This window comes from Taeniopygia guttata, chromosome 21, assembly GCF_048771995.1.
Source record: "Taeniopygia guttata chromosome 21, bTaeGut7.mat, whole genome shotgun sequence".
Taxonomy (NCBI): Eukaryota; Metazoa; Chordata; class Aves; order Passeriformes; family Estrildidae; genus Taeniopygia; species Taeniopygia guttata.
In genome coordinates, this window is record NC_133046.1 from 5288210 (window position 1) to 5301569 (window position 13360).

Below are 13360 nucleotides of genomic sequence, written 5' to 3' on the forward strand. Positions count from 1 at the left end.
GGACTGGTTTACTTGGCCACTGATGCTTTTCCAAGAGGAGCGACCAGAAGGGAAGAGAATTTGTCACATGATAGGGCATTAAAAGAATAAAAACAGGTGGATACAGTACTTTTTGACTCTTCCAGAAGGCAAAAATCCATCGTGAGACGTTTGCTCCCCGAAAAAAAAAAAAACAAAACAAATGCCTTATGTCAAAGCAGATTGCACTGAAGGACATCCTGCTTCAGGACAACGTTCCCGGGTTTATTTAATCCAGAACAGGAAGGTTGGGAAGTTGAGCAGCAGTTGGTGTGTGTGGGACGAGGGGTAGCCCTGTGGTCCCCCAGCCCGGCCACACAGGGTGGGGATCCAGTAGATCCAGAGCATCCTGATCGTTCTGCTGTAACTCTTTAGGATAATCCTGTCTTTGATCCACTCTTATGCTTTCAGTCCAGCATGGAAGTACAGGAATTGTGACTTTGGGAGGAGTGTCTAGCGCTTGCAGACAACAAAACTTCATTAACTTCACCCAAAATGGAAGCTGGGCTCTGCCTCCCAAACCCTCCCAGGGCTGGGAGCCGCCCCCCTCCGCATCCTTCCGCTGTCCCTTCACACCTTGGACAATCCAGTAACACCTGGGCTCCAGGAACTGGGGGGTTTTTTAGAAATTTGGGATATTTTAATGACTCTGGAGAACATTTTCCTCCAGTCTGGCGCTGCTGGGAGCGTTCCTGGCTCAGGGCAGTCGGAGCTGGCGGGGGGGTGCAGGTGGGTGCCATGTTTCCCATGGGAAGAGGTTTTCTTACTCCTCTCTCTTCATTTTTCAGCAATGCACTAATTTTTTTTTTTTTCTTTTTTTTAACATCTCCCAGAAAACTTTTCTCCCCAGTAATTTTTAGCAGGAAATAGTATCCCACTTCCAGACTGATCCACACTGGGCACTGCCAAGGGCTCTCTTTATTAGAGATCCTCTTCCCTTCCAACCTTTTCCTTTGTTTCCATGGAAAAATACAATGCAGAGATCACACCAGTTTTATTTTTTCAATGTTTGCAGGAATTTGGGCTGCAAGAAGAGGATGTTGGCCACAAATTCCATCCCCAAAACCCCACTTGTTTTGATTTCCAGTGTTTTATTTCCAATGTTTTATGCAAAGAATTCCAGCTGCTTTTTGCCCAGCGCCTTCCTCCCTTGTCCCTGTTGGGTTTGGGGGTTAAGCAGCAGCATTTGAGGAGCTCTAAATTCCCTAAAAAGTGATATTTTGAGGCAGTTTGGACCCGTGGATTCTTTCCCAAGGTATAGACATGGCAAATTCCATGCCAAAGCCACAGGAGGCTTTTCTTCCCAACCTGAAGCACTCGCTTGTGTACATAATTCCTTGGAAATTCCATCTTTTCAAGTTGCTGTTAATTTTTTTAATGTTATATATAAAAAAAAAGTCTCTTCCTTGAGCTTACACTGTTGGAAGGAATCCCGTGGGGCGTTCGGGGCTGTGGCGGTTCCGGCAGCGCCGGATCCTCTGGAGGACACAGGTACGAGGTGTGAGCCGAGGCCCCGTTCCTGTTTTGTCTGTTCTTTGCAAATATTATCGGATTAAAGTTGTCATTTGAGCTGTGGCAGCCTCGTTACAGTGCAGACACGTGGGCCAAGGGTGTTGGAGCAAGGTGGAGGTGATTATCCCATAAATCCCACTTGGAGTTGTCCCAAAAAGGAACGTGGGCACTGCTGGGTGGGGTGGGAGCAAGAGGGACCCTGCTGGAGGGGATAGATTTTATGGAGCTTGGGCACAGCAATTGATGGCCCTGGCCCTGTCACATCCACCCCTGTCCCCTCCTGGTGTGTCCCCGGGGGGGTCCCTGCCCCTCCTTGGGACCCTCCGAGCCAGGGTGTCCCCCCCGAGCCCCTGGGGGAGGAAAAATGGGTGCTGGAGGTGGGGGAAGGAGAGAAACCTTGGGGGGATGGGGGGGCCTGGGTACTGGGGATGGGCATTAAGATGGGAATGGGGTGGGTGCTGGGGGGGCTGTAGGCGTGGGGGGGTTTTGGGTGGGGGTCTCGGGTAGGGATGGGGGCTGCCCTGGGTGTGGGAGAGGAGGGGTTAAGGCTGGGGGGTACTCTGAGTACCAGGAATGGGGAATTATGGATGGGGATGTCCTTGGGTACCAGGGATGGAGATGGGGGTCCCTGAGTAGCGGGGATGGGGGGTACAGATGAGCGGGGTCTGCCGGGAGCCAGGGGTGGGAAGAGGGGAATGGGGGAGCGATGGGGTGGAACCCCGTGAGCCGAATTTGGGGGGAGGTGTGGGTGATGGGCAGAGCGGTACCCGGGTGCCAGCTGCGGGCAGGGGGATGGAGATGGGTCCCGGGGGGACAGGGAGACGTCTGGGGGGTCCCCTTCTCTGCGGGGCGCTGGGGAAGGAGGGGACACCCCGGCGGTCCCGGGGGTGACATCAGGGATGGAGAGGGGGATCCCCAATTCTGCATCTCGGTTCCCGGTGCCGTTTTCGCGGTGCCCGTGGCCCGTGGTCTGCTCCCGGTGCCCGCGGCCGTTCCCCGGTGCTGTGCCCGGTTCCCGTTACCGGTTCCCGGTCCCCGTTACCGGTTCCCGGTCCCACCGCCCCCGGAGGGGCCGCCCCGCCCCGCCGCACGTGACGCTGCGCGGTGGCAGCGAGCGCCGGGGCCCCGCTCGGCTCCGCTCGGTACCGGGACCGCCCGGCCCCGCCGCCCCCGGTAAGTGCCGCCTTGCGGGGACCGGGCACCGCCGTCCCCCCGGACACCCCCTCTGGGGATGTCCCCTCATCCCCGCCGCAGCACCGGGGGGCTCCGTCCGCCCGTGACCTTCACCGCTGCCGGTACCGGGGGAGGGGATGGGGGGGAAATACTCCGGGCCTGGGGGAAAAGACCCGGGCTGGGGGCGGGGGTGGGGCGAGGAGCCCCCCATTGGCCCCCCAACCGCTCCCCCCCAAATGTCTCCTCCATAATTACACCCTACTACTTGCCCCCCACCCAAACCCGCCCCCCCTCCAGGATACCCCAAAATTGCCCCCCTCTTCTGCCCCCCATCATCTCCTCCCCCTGTCCCAGTCCCCCCAGTCTGACTCCCGTGTCCCCCCAAACCAAATCTCCCCCTCCCCACCCCCCAGTCTGGCCCCCACATTTAGAGCATCACCCCCCGGTGCTCCCCCCGCCCTCCCGGGACAGACCCCACCGTGGATTTGGGGGGTGCGGGGAGCCATAGAGGAGCCCCCCAGGGTCACCCCCATCCCCGCGGGGTCACGCAGCGGCCCGGGGGCTGCACGGGGACGGGTGGCGATGTCGCATTGGCACGGGGACGGGTCACACCTGCACCGGGGCTGCCTTGGCACAGGGACGGTGACATTTGCACGAGGGTCCCTTTGGCACGTCATTGTGGTCGCACAGGGCCGGGTCACATTTGCACCAGGGCTGTGCTTGGTGGGGACAGTGCCATTTGCATGGGGACGGTGGCGTTTGCACGAGAACGGTCGCATTGCCACGGGGAGAGCGGCGTTTGCACGGGGCCGGTGACACTGGCACGGGAATGATCATATTGCACGGGGACAAACCCCGAGCGAGGGGTCGGTGGCATTGGCACCAAAATGACCGCGCTTGCACCGTGCCAATGACAGTTCTGCGAGGAGGGGTGGCACTGGCACGAGGTTGGTGGCACTGGCTGGGGGGCAGTGACACTGGCACGGGCATGATCACATCTTACGGGATGGGTGATACGGGCGTGGGGTCTGTGGCACTTTTGCGGGGTTGGTGACACTTCCGCGGGGTCGGTGGCACCTCGTGGGGTCAGTGGCACTTTTGTGAAGTCGGTGGCACCTCACGGGGTCGGTGGCATCTTGCAGGGTCAGTGGCACTTTGGCGGGCTCGGTGACACTTTGGCGGGCTCGGTGGGGGTCAGTGGCACTTCCCCGGGGTCGGTGACACTTCCCCGGGGTCGCTGACACCTCACGGGGTCCATGACACTTCCCCGGGGTCGGTGCCACTTCCCCGGGGCCGGTGCCACTTCCCCGGGGTCGGTGCCACTTCCCCGGGGTCGGTGCCACTTCCCCGGGGCCGGTGCCACTTTACGGGGCCGGTGCCACTTTACGGGGCCGGTGACACTTTACGGGGTCGGTGACACCTCAGGGGGTCGGTGACACCTCAGGGGGCCGGTGCCACTTTATGGGGCCGGTGCCACTTTATGGGGCCGGTGCCACTTCCCCGGTGCCGGTGCCACTTCCCCGGTGCCGGTGCCACTTTCCCGGTGCCGGTGCCACTTTCCCGGTGCCGGTGCCGCTCCCGCGGGGTCCCGGCGCTGTCCGTGGTGCTGCCCCGCGCCGCCGCCGCCGCCCGCCGGCAGAGGGCGCCCCTCGGGCGGGGGGTCCCGGGGGTCCCGCGCTGCCCCGGCCCCGCTCCCGCAGGCGGCACTCGCTCCTGCCATCGGCCGGGAGTCCCGGGGAGCGGCTGTGGGGGAGCTCTCCTCTCCCCAGGAAGCGCCATGGGCCCCCCTGGACGCCCTCACGCCACCTAGACGCGTCTCCGGCCAGCAGCACCTCCCAACCACGAGGTAAGCACCCGTGGGTGCCCCCCAGCCCAGAATGCCCACCCCAAGGTGGGGAGACAGGCACCCACAGCCCCTCTGTCCCCAGGGCAGCAGGATGGCCCAGCAGCGCCATGCCATCCCCCCACCGCTCAAGGTAGGCGTTGTTGGGATGAGGGGTGCCACCATGGGCAACACCCATCCCACCGCCCATGGTGGCCGTCACCACTCGGTTGTCTTGCAGACGGAGGAGGACTACATCCCCTACCCCAGCGTGCACGAGGTAGAGCGCCCCGCGCTCCCAAGGGGGCTGTGAGGGCCAGCGCCCGGCTGGGTGGGCGCAGGGTGGTGCCCCAAGCACCCACCACACCTGTGGGCGCAGGTGCTGGGCCGGGAGGGGCCGTTCCCCCTCATCCTCCTGCCGCAGTTTGGGGGTTACTGGATCGAGGGCACCAACCACCAGCTGAGCGGGGCCCCTGACTCGCCCCCCACCCCGGTACCCGGCACCCGGGCAAAGCTGGAGGGCAACCACACGGCCAAGATCTACCGCAAGCACTTCCTGGGCAAGGTGAGGCCCCGGGGTGCTGCAGGTGGGGGCGATGTCCCGTGGGTATGGCTGGGCAGGAGCATGGAGACCACATAAACCTGGGTGTTTGTGGACGTGGGTGTGGTGTCCACGGGGACGGGAGCCCCATGGGCCGTGGATGTGGGGCTGATGGATGTGGGGTGGGCATCCCTGGGCATGGCAACGGCGCCTGGGGTGGGTTCTCCATGGGAATGGAAGGACATGGAGACCTCACAAACACGGGTGCTTTGGTATGTGGCTGTGTGTGGACATGGGTGCTCCGTGGGGTGGGTGGTGAGGAGGTGGGTGTTGGGTCTCCATTGGGACATGGGGGCTCCATTGGTTTGTGTGTCCATAGGACGTGGATTCCCCAAGGGGTGTGAGGCTCACTGAGTGTAGGTGCCCCATAGGTGGTACCTGTGGGTGCTTGTGGACACGGGTGCTCCATCAGGATGGGTGCTCATGGGTGTAGATATCTCATGGACATGGGTGTCCCATGGGTGTGGGTGCTCATGGAAATGGGTGCTCCATGGATGTGGGTGCTCATGGACACGTGTATCCCATGGATATGGGTGCTCATGGACACTGGTGTCCCATGGGTGTGGGTGCTCATGGAAATGGGTGTCCCATGGGTGTGGGTGCTCATGGGCCTGGGTGTCCCACGGATGTGGGTGCTCATGGAAATGGGTGCCCCATGGATGTGGGTGCTCATGGACATGGGTGTCCCATGGGTGTGGGTGCTCATGGAAATGGGTGTCCCATGGATGTGGGTGCTCATGGAAATGGGTGCCCCACGGATGTGGGTGCTCATGGACATTGGTGTCCCATAGGTGTGGGTGCTCATAGACACATGTATCCCAGGGATGTGGGTGCTCATGGGCCTGGGTGTCCCATTGGTTTGGGTGCTCATGGGTATGGGCATCCCACGGATGTGGGTGCTCATGGACACGGGTGTCCCATGGGTGTGGGTGCTCATGGACACGGGTATTTCATGGATGTGGGTGCTCATGGACACAGGTATCCCATGGGTTTGGGTGCTCATGGGTACGGGCATCCCACGGATGTGGGTGCTCATGGACACGGGTGTCCCATGGGTGTGGGTGCTCATGGAAATGGGTGCTCCATGGATGTGGGTGCTCATGGACACGTGTATCCCATGGATGTGGGTGCTCATGGACACGGATATTCCATGGATGTGGGTGCTCATGGACATGGGTATCTCACGGATGTGGGTGCTCATGGACATGGGTATCTCACGGATGTGGGTGCTCATGGAAATGGGTGCCCCACGGATGTGGGTGCTCATGGACACGTGTATCCCACGGATGTGGGTGCTCATGGACACTGGTGTCCCACGCACGTGGGTGCTCATGGGCCTGGGTGTCCCATGGCACGAGTGCCCCCAGCAGGAGCGGCCATGGCTGCTCGGCTCCTTCCCACAGGAGCACTTCAACTACTACTCCCTGGACCCGGCGCTGGGACACCTTGTCTTCTCCCTCAAGTACGACGAGCAGGAGCACCTCCACCTGCTGCTGCGGTGAGCGGGCTGCGGGAGGCACCCATGGGAGCTGCCCGGGGCGGGGGCTCCCCTGACCCCCTCCTTGCCCCGCAGCACCCGTGCCCGCACCCTGCATGATGTGGTGCCCATCTCCTGCCTGGCCGAGTTCCCCAACGTGGTGCAGATGGCCAAGGTGGGTGCGGCCCCGGCTCCCAGCAGCACCCATGGGTGCCCCCCAGGCCCCCCATGGTAGCACCCCTCCTTCCCACAGCTGGTGTGTGAGGACGTCAACGTGGATCGCTTCTACCCCGTGCTCTATCCCAAGGTGAATGGGCTGCAGGGAGGGGTCACCTGGGCACCCGTGGGTGCCTCTCCCCAACTTCTGACCCCTCCCCACCCCGCAGGCATCCCGCCTCATCCTCGCCTTTGATGAGCACGTGCTCAGCAACCACTTCAAATTTGGGGTCATCTACCAAAAACTAGGGCAGGTATGGGGTGGGGTGGGTGGGGGTTAGGGTGAGGGGAGTGCTTGGGTGGGTGCTGGCACCCATCCCCACCCCGCTGCAGACCTCCGAGGAGGAGCTGTTCGGCACCACGGAGGAGAGCCCGGCCTTCGCCGAGTTCCTGGACGTGCTGGGTCAGCGGGTGCAGCTGCGGGACTTCAAGGGGTGCGTGAGGGATGCTGGGGGGGAAGGACCCGCGGGGCCAGGGTGCCTGTCTCACCCACCCACCCACCCACGCAGGTTCCGAGGGGGGCTGGATGTGACCCACGGACAGACAGGCAGCGAGTCGGTCTATTGCCACTTCCGTGACAAGGAGATCATGTTCCACGTCTCCACCAAACTGCCCTACACCGAGGGGGACGCCCAGCAGGTGGGCACCCATGGGGGCTGCCAGGAGGGGGACTGCGGGGGACACTTGGGTGCTTGAGAGCAGGGGGTGGGAGGTGCTCCTGGGGCACTTCTGTGGGGTGGAAGGGCAGTTGGGGATTTGGAGGTGTCCCATGGAAAGGAGGGACTCCTGGGACACCCATGGGGGGTGGTGGGAATCTGTGAGGCCCAGGAGATGACAGGGCACTCATGAGTGTGGGGAAACATCTTTGGGATGCAGAGGGCTGTAAAGGCACCCATGGGTGCTGGGTTGCATCTATGGAGCACAGGGGCTTTCATTCCTTTTGATGCCCCTGGTGTGACCACCCTTTGTCCCCCATGTCCTCCCACCCGTCCCCGCAGCTGCAGCGGAAGCGTCACATCGGCAACGACATCGTGGCCATCGTCTTCCAGGACGAGAACACGCCGTTCGTGCCCGACATGATCGCCTCCAACTTCCTCCACGCCTTCGTGGTGGTGCAGCTGGAGCAGGGGGGAGCCCAGGGCACCCTCTACAAGGTACCCTCCCGTGCCTCAGTGTCCCCGTGGGGTCCCGTGGGGTGCCCCGTCACCCACCCACCCGCCGCAGGTCTCCGTCACGGCCCGTGACGACGTGCCCTTCTTCGGCCCTCCGCTGCCCGACCCCGCCGTCTTCAGGAAGGTGAGCGCCCGTGGGTGCTGCCGGGGAGCCCCGAGGGACACCCACGCACCCACCCACGCACCCACCCACCCGCAGGGCCCCGAGTTCCAGGAGTTCCTGCTGACCAAGCTCATCAACGCCGAGTACGCCTGCTACCGCGCTGAGAAGTTCGCCAAGCTGGAGGTGCGGGCAGCGGGTGCTGGGGGGCACCCAGAGGTGCTGGGCGAGCCGTGGGGTGTGGATGTGGGTGCCGTGCCCACTGTGGGAACCGTAGGCACCGCGTGGGTGGGCAGAGCTGGGTCCCTATCCGGGCAGGTGGGTGGTGCCCGGGGTAGGGGGAATCGCGCGTGGGGTGGTCTCGCGTGGGGGGCAGCAGCGCGGTGGGGAGGGGGCTGCGAAGGGCGGCCCCGTGTGGGTGCAGCGCTGGGGGGTGGGTGTGGGTGTCTCGCGTGGGAGCGGCAGGGCAGGGTTGGGTGCTCGCGGTGGCCTCGCGTGGGTGGCAGCGATGGGTGCGGAGGGCTGTGGGCTGGCCCCGCGTGGGTGCGGCACGGTGCGGCTGTGGGTGCGGGCTGTGCGGGGCTGGCTGCGGAGGTGGGTGCGGGGCGGGTGCGGGCCGGGTGGTCTCGCGTGGGCGCAGCAGCGCAGGGCCGGTGCGCAGGAGCGGACGCGGGCGGCGCTGCTGGAGACGCTGCACGAGGAGCTGCAGGCGCGCAGCCAGGCCATGCTGGGGCTCGGCCCCGACGACGAGCGCCCCGACAACGGCGGCGCCGCCCCGGGTTTCTTCGAGTCCTTCAAGGTGGGGCGCGGTCCCGGTCCCGGTCCCGGTCCGCCCGGGAGCCCCGGGATGGCCACGCCCCCTCGGGATGGCCACGCCCCTTTGCTGTGGCCCCGCCCCCGGGCTCTGGCCCCGCCCCCTGCGCTCGTGAACGATCTTTAGGCCACACCCCCCACTGACCGGACCGCCCCGTGGCCGCAAGCCCCGCCCCTTTCACAACAAGCCCCGCCCCCGTGGTGACCACACCCCTCATCTGCATAAGCCCCGCCCAAGTCGCGGGTCGCACCCCGCATCTTAAGCCCCGCCCCTTGACACAAGCCCCTCCCATCTCGCATTTAGCTCCGCCCCTCCCCTGTGCCCGGTTCCCCCCCCCGGTGCCCGGTTCCCCCCCGGTACCCGGTTCCCCCCCACCCCGGTACCCGGTTCCCCCCCACCCCGGTACCCGGTTCCCTCCCCGGTACCCGGTTCCCCCTCCCCGGTACCCGGTTCCCCCTCCCCGGTACCCGGTTCCCCCCCCGGTACTCGGTTCTCCCCCGGTACTCGGTTCCCCCCCCCGGTGCCCGGTTCCCCCCACCCGGTACCCGGTTCCCCCCCCCAGTACCCGGTTCCCCCCCGATACTTGCTTCCACCTCCGGTGCCCGGTTCCCCTCCTGGTACTTGGTTCCCCTCCCCGGTACTTGGTTCCCCTCCCCGGTACTCGGTTCCCCTCCCCGGTACTTGGTTCCCCTCCCGGTACTCGGTTCCCCTCCCGGTGCCCGGTTGCCCCCCCCCATGGTCCCCGGTCGGTGACGCGCTGCCGCCCCCAGTCGCTGCTGGTGCCCGGGAGCCGCCGGGGACGCCGCGGCAGCGCCATCGGGCTGGGCTCGGTGGAGGAGGTGGGTACCTCGCTGTCCCCCCTCGGTGTCCCCCCGGTCCCCGGTGTTCCCCCGGTGTCCCCCCGGTTAACGGCGCCCCGCAGGCGCTGCTGGTGCCCGGGAAGAGCCCGTCACGGCGGCGGCCCGGCCCCCTCGGCTCCCGCCGCTCCAGCGCCATCGGCATCGAGAGCATCCAGGAGGCTCCGGCCGGCAGGTGAGCGCCGGTACCGGCACCGCCGCTGTCCCCTCCCGCTGTCCCCTCCCGCTGTCACCTCACTGCCGTCGCCTCCCCGCAGGGACGGCCCCGCAGCCGCCGACGGCTCCAGCTCCACACACAGCTCCCCCGAGAGCCGCCGGAACCCCGACAGGTCCCGCAGCTGGCACCGGGATGGGGACACGGGGACAGCAGGGCACCGGGCTGGGGGACACGGGGACAGCGGGGCACTGGGCTGGGAATGCTTGGGGACTGGAGGACACTGGGATGGAGCGGCAAGGGTGGCACTGATGTGGGGTGACTCCAGGACAGGGTGACATGGGGACTGGAGGACACTGGGGTGGTGCGGCAAGGGTGGCACTGATGTGGGGTGACTCCAGGACAGGGTGACATCAGGGTGACACGGGGACTGGGGGACACTGGGGTGGTGCAGCTCAAGGACAGGGTGACACCAGGGATGGGTGTGGGACAGGACGATGTGAAGGTGACACAGGGATCGGAGGGATGGGACAGCAAAGGAATGCAATGTGCCAGAGTGACCGCGGGCTGGGGTGGCACAGGGATGGGTGACACCGGGACGAGATGGCACCAGGATGGCTGGCACAGGGCAGCAGGGGACAAGGCACCAGAGGGACAGGGTGTCACAGGGACAGGTCCACCCAGGGACTGAGTGGCACCGGGTCCGTGTGTCCCAGGGACAAGGGGGCTGCGGGGGGACACTTGGGTGGCTTGGATGTGGGTTGGCATGAAGGTGGGTGGCACAGGGACACATGGCACGGGGATAGGTTGGGATGATGACGAGAGACATGGGGACAGGGTGGCATGGGGATGGGACATGCCAGGGTTAGGGTGACATGAGGATCCAGTGTCCCGGACGGGGTGGCGTGGGGACAGGGTGTCCCGGGGCCAGCACAGCATCGCAGCGGGCCACGGTGGTGGCCGCGAGGCGCGGTGCCAGCCTGCTGTGGTCTTGGGGACTGTCCCTGGCCTTGGGGACTGTCCCTGGCAGGGCCGAGAAGCCGGAGCCGCCGGATTTCTCCCGCTCCTCCTCCAGCGCCAGCAGCTTCGGCAGCGCCGCGGAGGAGCCCGGCGAGCCGGGACGGGTACGGGGAGCCCGGGGAGGGGTCCGGGGGGGCAGCCCGGGGTGGGCAGCACCCCCCTGACCCCCCCCTGCCCACCCACCCAGGAGAGCCGCTCGCCCTCGGGGAACCACCGCGACGCCTTCACTGACACCCCCTGGCCGGATGAGCCCCCCGGGACCCCCCCAGGTAGCCCAGCACCCCCAGTTTGGGGTGCCACAGGGCTGGGGACACCTCGGGGTGCTCATGACCCCCCCCCTTTGTCCCAGGCCGCCGCCCGCCTGACCCGCCCTGCCCTGAGATCAAAATCCAGCTGGAGCAGCCCCCCCATAACCCGGTGAGGCTGTTTGCCCCCCCTCCCCCACTGCACTATGGGGGTGCCCACACTGGGGCGCCCCCACTGATGTCCCTCCCACAGGGCTCATAGTCACCCCCCCACCTGCGGGGGTGTCACCGCTTCACCCCCCTCTGTGTGCCACCCCCGTGCCAGGAGCTGAAGCCATCGTCCCCGGTGCAGGATTTGGGGAGAACCTCCAAAAAAAATTGGGATGTGCCCCCCCTCCAGACAATCTGTCACCCCAAAAACCCCTTTGGGTGAGGGGGTGATGCACCACAAAGGGGCCGCCCCTCTGCCGTGACCCCGAAATGAAGAGTGGGTCCAACCCCAGCATCATCCCCTCTCCCCCCCAAAAAAAGAGGGGGCTCAAATCCAGGGTAACCCCAAAGTGGAACTCCCTCTCCCCCCCTTTATTTTAAGGGACAAAAGTTCCGGAATGTGCCGGAGGCTGGAACTGGGGGGAGGGGGAGGAATATTTTTTCACACCCTCCCAAACTGTGTTTGTGTTTCCCGTGAGTCCTGTATAAAATAAAGGTTTATTTATCGCTACAGTGGCAGCAGGGGGGGTCTCCAATATCTAGGGGGTCCCCAAAACCCCAAACACTCATTTTGGGGAGTCATTTAGCCAGATGTTGGGGTTTCATAACAGCCTGACCGAGCAAAGCCTTTCTTTGATAGTCCTGTTTTTGGGGCGCAGCGAGTACCCCAAAATATAGCAAGCGATGCCCTCAGCCCCCTCTCCCCACCCCCCAAAGTGCCTCTTTCAGCTCTGCTGGTCAGCCCGGCGTCAGGAGTGGCATTTGGCCACGGCCCCGGTGGCCACCGGCGTCCTGCCAACCCTCTGGCCAAGGGAAAGTGGTTCCCACCCCCCTGAACCCCCCAAAACCACGCGGCACCCCGGGAGTGGTTAAACATAGCCCGGGGCTGCCCGACTTCTGGGAAGTGCCAGGGCCGGGCCTCGCTCGGGATCCGGCGATGCCAACGCTGCCAGGGGGTAAAGGCAGGGGTCAGAGATCCCAAATCCTGCCCTGCTGGGGTCAGTGCCCCCCAAATCCTGCCCTGCTGGGGTCAGAGACCCCCCAAATCCTGCCCTGCTGGGGTCAGCACCCCCCAAATCCTGCCCTGCTGGGGTCAGCACCCCCCAAATCCTGCCCTGCCTGGGTCAGCACCCCCCAAATCCTGCCCTGCTGGGGTCAGAGACCCCAAATCCTGCCCTGCTGGGGTCAGAGACCCCAAATCCTGCTCTGACTGGGTCAGTGCCCCCCCAAATCCTGCCCTGCTGGGGTCAGAGACCCCAAGTCCTGCCCTGCTGGGGCCAGCACCTTCATCCCCTCTGGAAGGTCCTGGTTAATGAGGAACTGGAGCTTTAATTATAAAACTGGTGAATGAATGAAAAACGAGGGAGGTATTTGGGGGGCTTTGGGGGGCTTTGGGGGAGGCAGGGCAGTGTTTTCCCAGCCATCTGCACAAGCACAGGAAATCAGGGGCACTGTGGGGACTTCTGCATGTGCCAGGGGTGATTTGCACAAGCACAGGGACTTAGGCACTGCACATTTTCACCGTGTGTCACTCACAGTGACAGCCACACTGCCTTTTGTACCTGGAAAGGGGAATTCAGGCACAGTGACACCTGCACGTGTGCAAGGCACTACACACCGTGACATCTCGGTGACATTTGCACACTCAGGGCACCTTTTGCTCAGCTCACAAGCGCACAGTGGCACTGGCACAGAGACATTTGCGTGTGCAAGCCACTGTACCTGCCTGCACGGTGACATTGGCACAAGCACAGTGACATTTGCCTGCTCCCAGCACCCTTTGCCCACCCAGTGTTGCCCCCAGCACCCCTCCAGCTGCACAAGCCCTTTCCCCTTGTGACCCCACCTACTAAATTCCTCCTTAATTACCTCAACCTAATGAAGGGGGCGGGTCCCAGGCCGGCCAACCCCTCACATCTCACTTTGTTGCCTTTACCCCCCTTCCACAATCCCAGCCCCAACCCCTCCC

At 64.4% G+C, this 13360-nt stretch overlaps 2 protein-coding genes across 5 annotated transcripts in view; both read left to right on the plus strand.

The window, feature by feature from the left end:
- The window catches only part of USP48 (ubiquitin specific peptidase 48), a 30404-nt gene extending 28811 nt beyond the window's left edge, over positions 1-1593 (plus strand). For all 3 annotated transcript variants that reach the window (XM_030289089.4, XM_030289088.4, XM_072917282.1), the window contains one exon: positions 1-1593. In XM_030289089.4, the coding sequence (XP_030144949.2) occupies positions 1-23 (23 nt within the window). In that variant the 3' untranslated portion in view covers positions 24-1593.
- A 993-nt stretch (positions 1594-2586) lies between these two features.
- On the plus strand, positions 2587-11902 carry RAP1GAP (RAP1 GTPase activating protein). 2 transcript variants are annotated; one of them, XM_072917307.1, is made up of 22 exons: positions 2587-2703; positions 4404-4549; positions 4632-4679; positions 4767-4805; positions 4905-5090; positions 6530-6624; positions 6700-6778; positions 6857-6910; positions 6990-7073; positions 7153-7253; positions 7329-7458; positions 7818-7973; positions 8044-8115; positions 8191-8277; positions 8753-8890; positions 9676-9744; positions 9828-9937; positions 10020-10091; positions 10947-11040; positions 11124-11205; positions 11286-11353; positions 11435-11902. In XM_072917307.1, the coding sequence occupies exons 3-22, from the start codon at positions 4641-4643 to the stop codon at positions 11441-11443; spliced, it is 1764 nt and encodes a 587-aa protein (XP_072773408.1). In that variant the 5' UTR covers positions 2587-2703; positions 4404-4549; positions 4632-4640; the 3' UTR covers positions 11444-11902. The 2 variants fall into 2 exon arrangements, with proteins under 2 accessions (XP_072773408.1, XP_072773409.1); XM_072917308.1 differs by having other exon boundaries at positions 2590-2703; positions 4473-4549.
- The last annotated feature ends 1458 nt before the right edge of the window (positions 11903-13360 follow it).

What these genes read in the sequence shown, in the direction of transcription:
- RAP1GAP (XM_072917307.1), top strand. Translation starts at nt 4,641, where the DNA reads ATGGCCCAGCAGCGCCATGCCATCCCCCCACCGCTCAAG. An exon ending in CCGAGGGGGACGCCCAGCAG is followed by an intron (nt 7,459 to 7,817) that starts GTGGGCACCCAT and finishes CCGTCCCCGCAG; the next exon opens with CTGCAGCGGAAGCGTCACAT. An exon ending in GGCTGGGCTCGGTGGAGGAG is followed by an intron (nt 9,745 to 9,827) that starts GTGGGTACCTCG and finishes GGCGCCCCGCAG; the next exon opens with GCGCTGCTGGTGCCCGGGAA.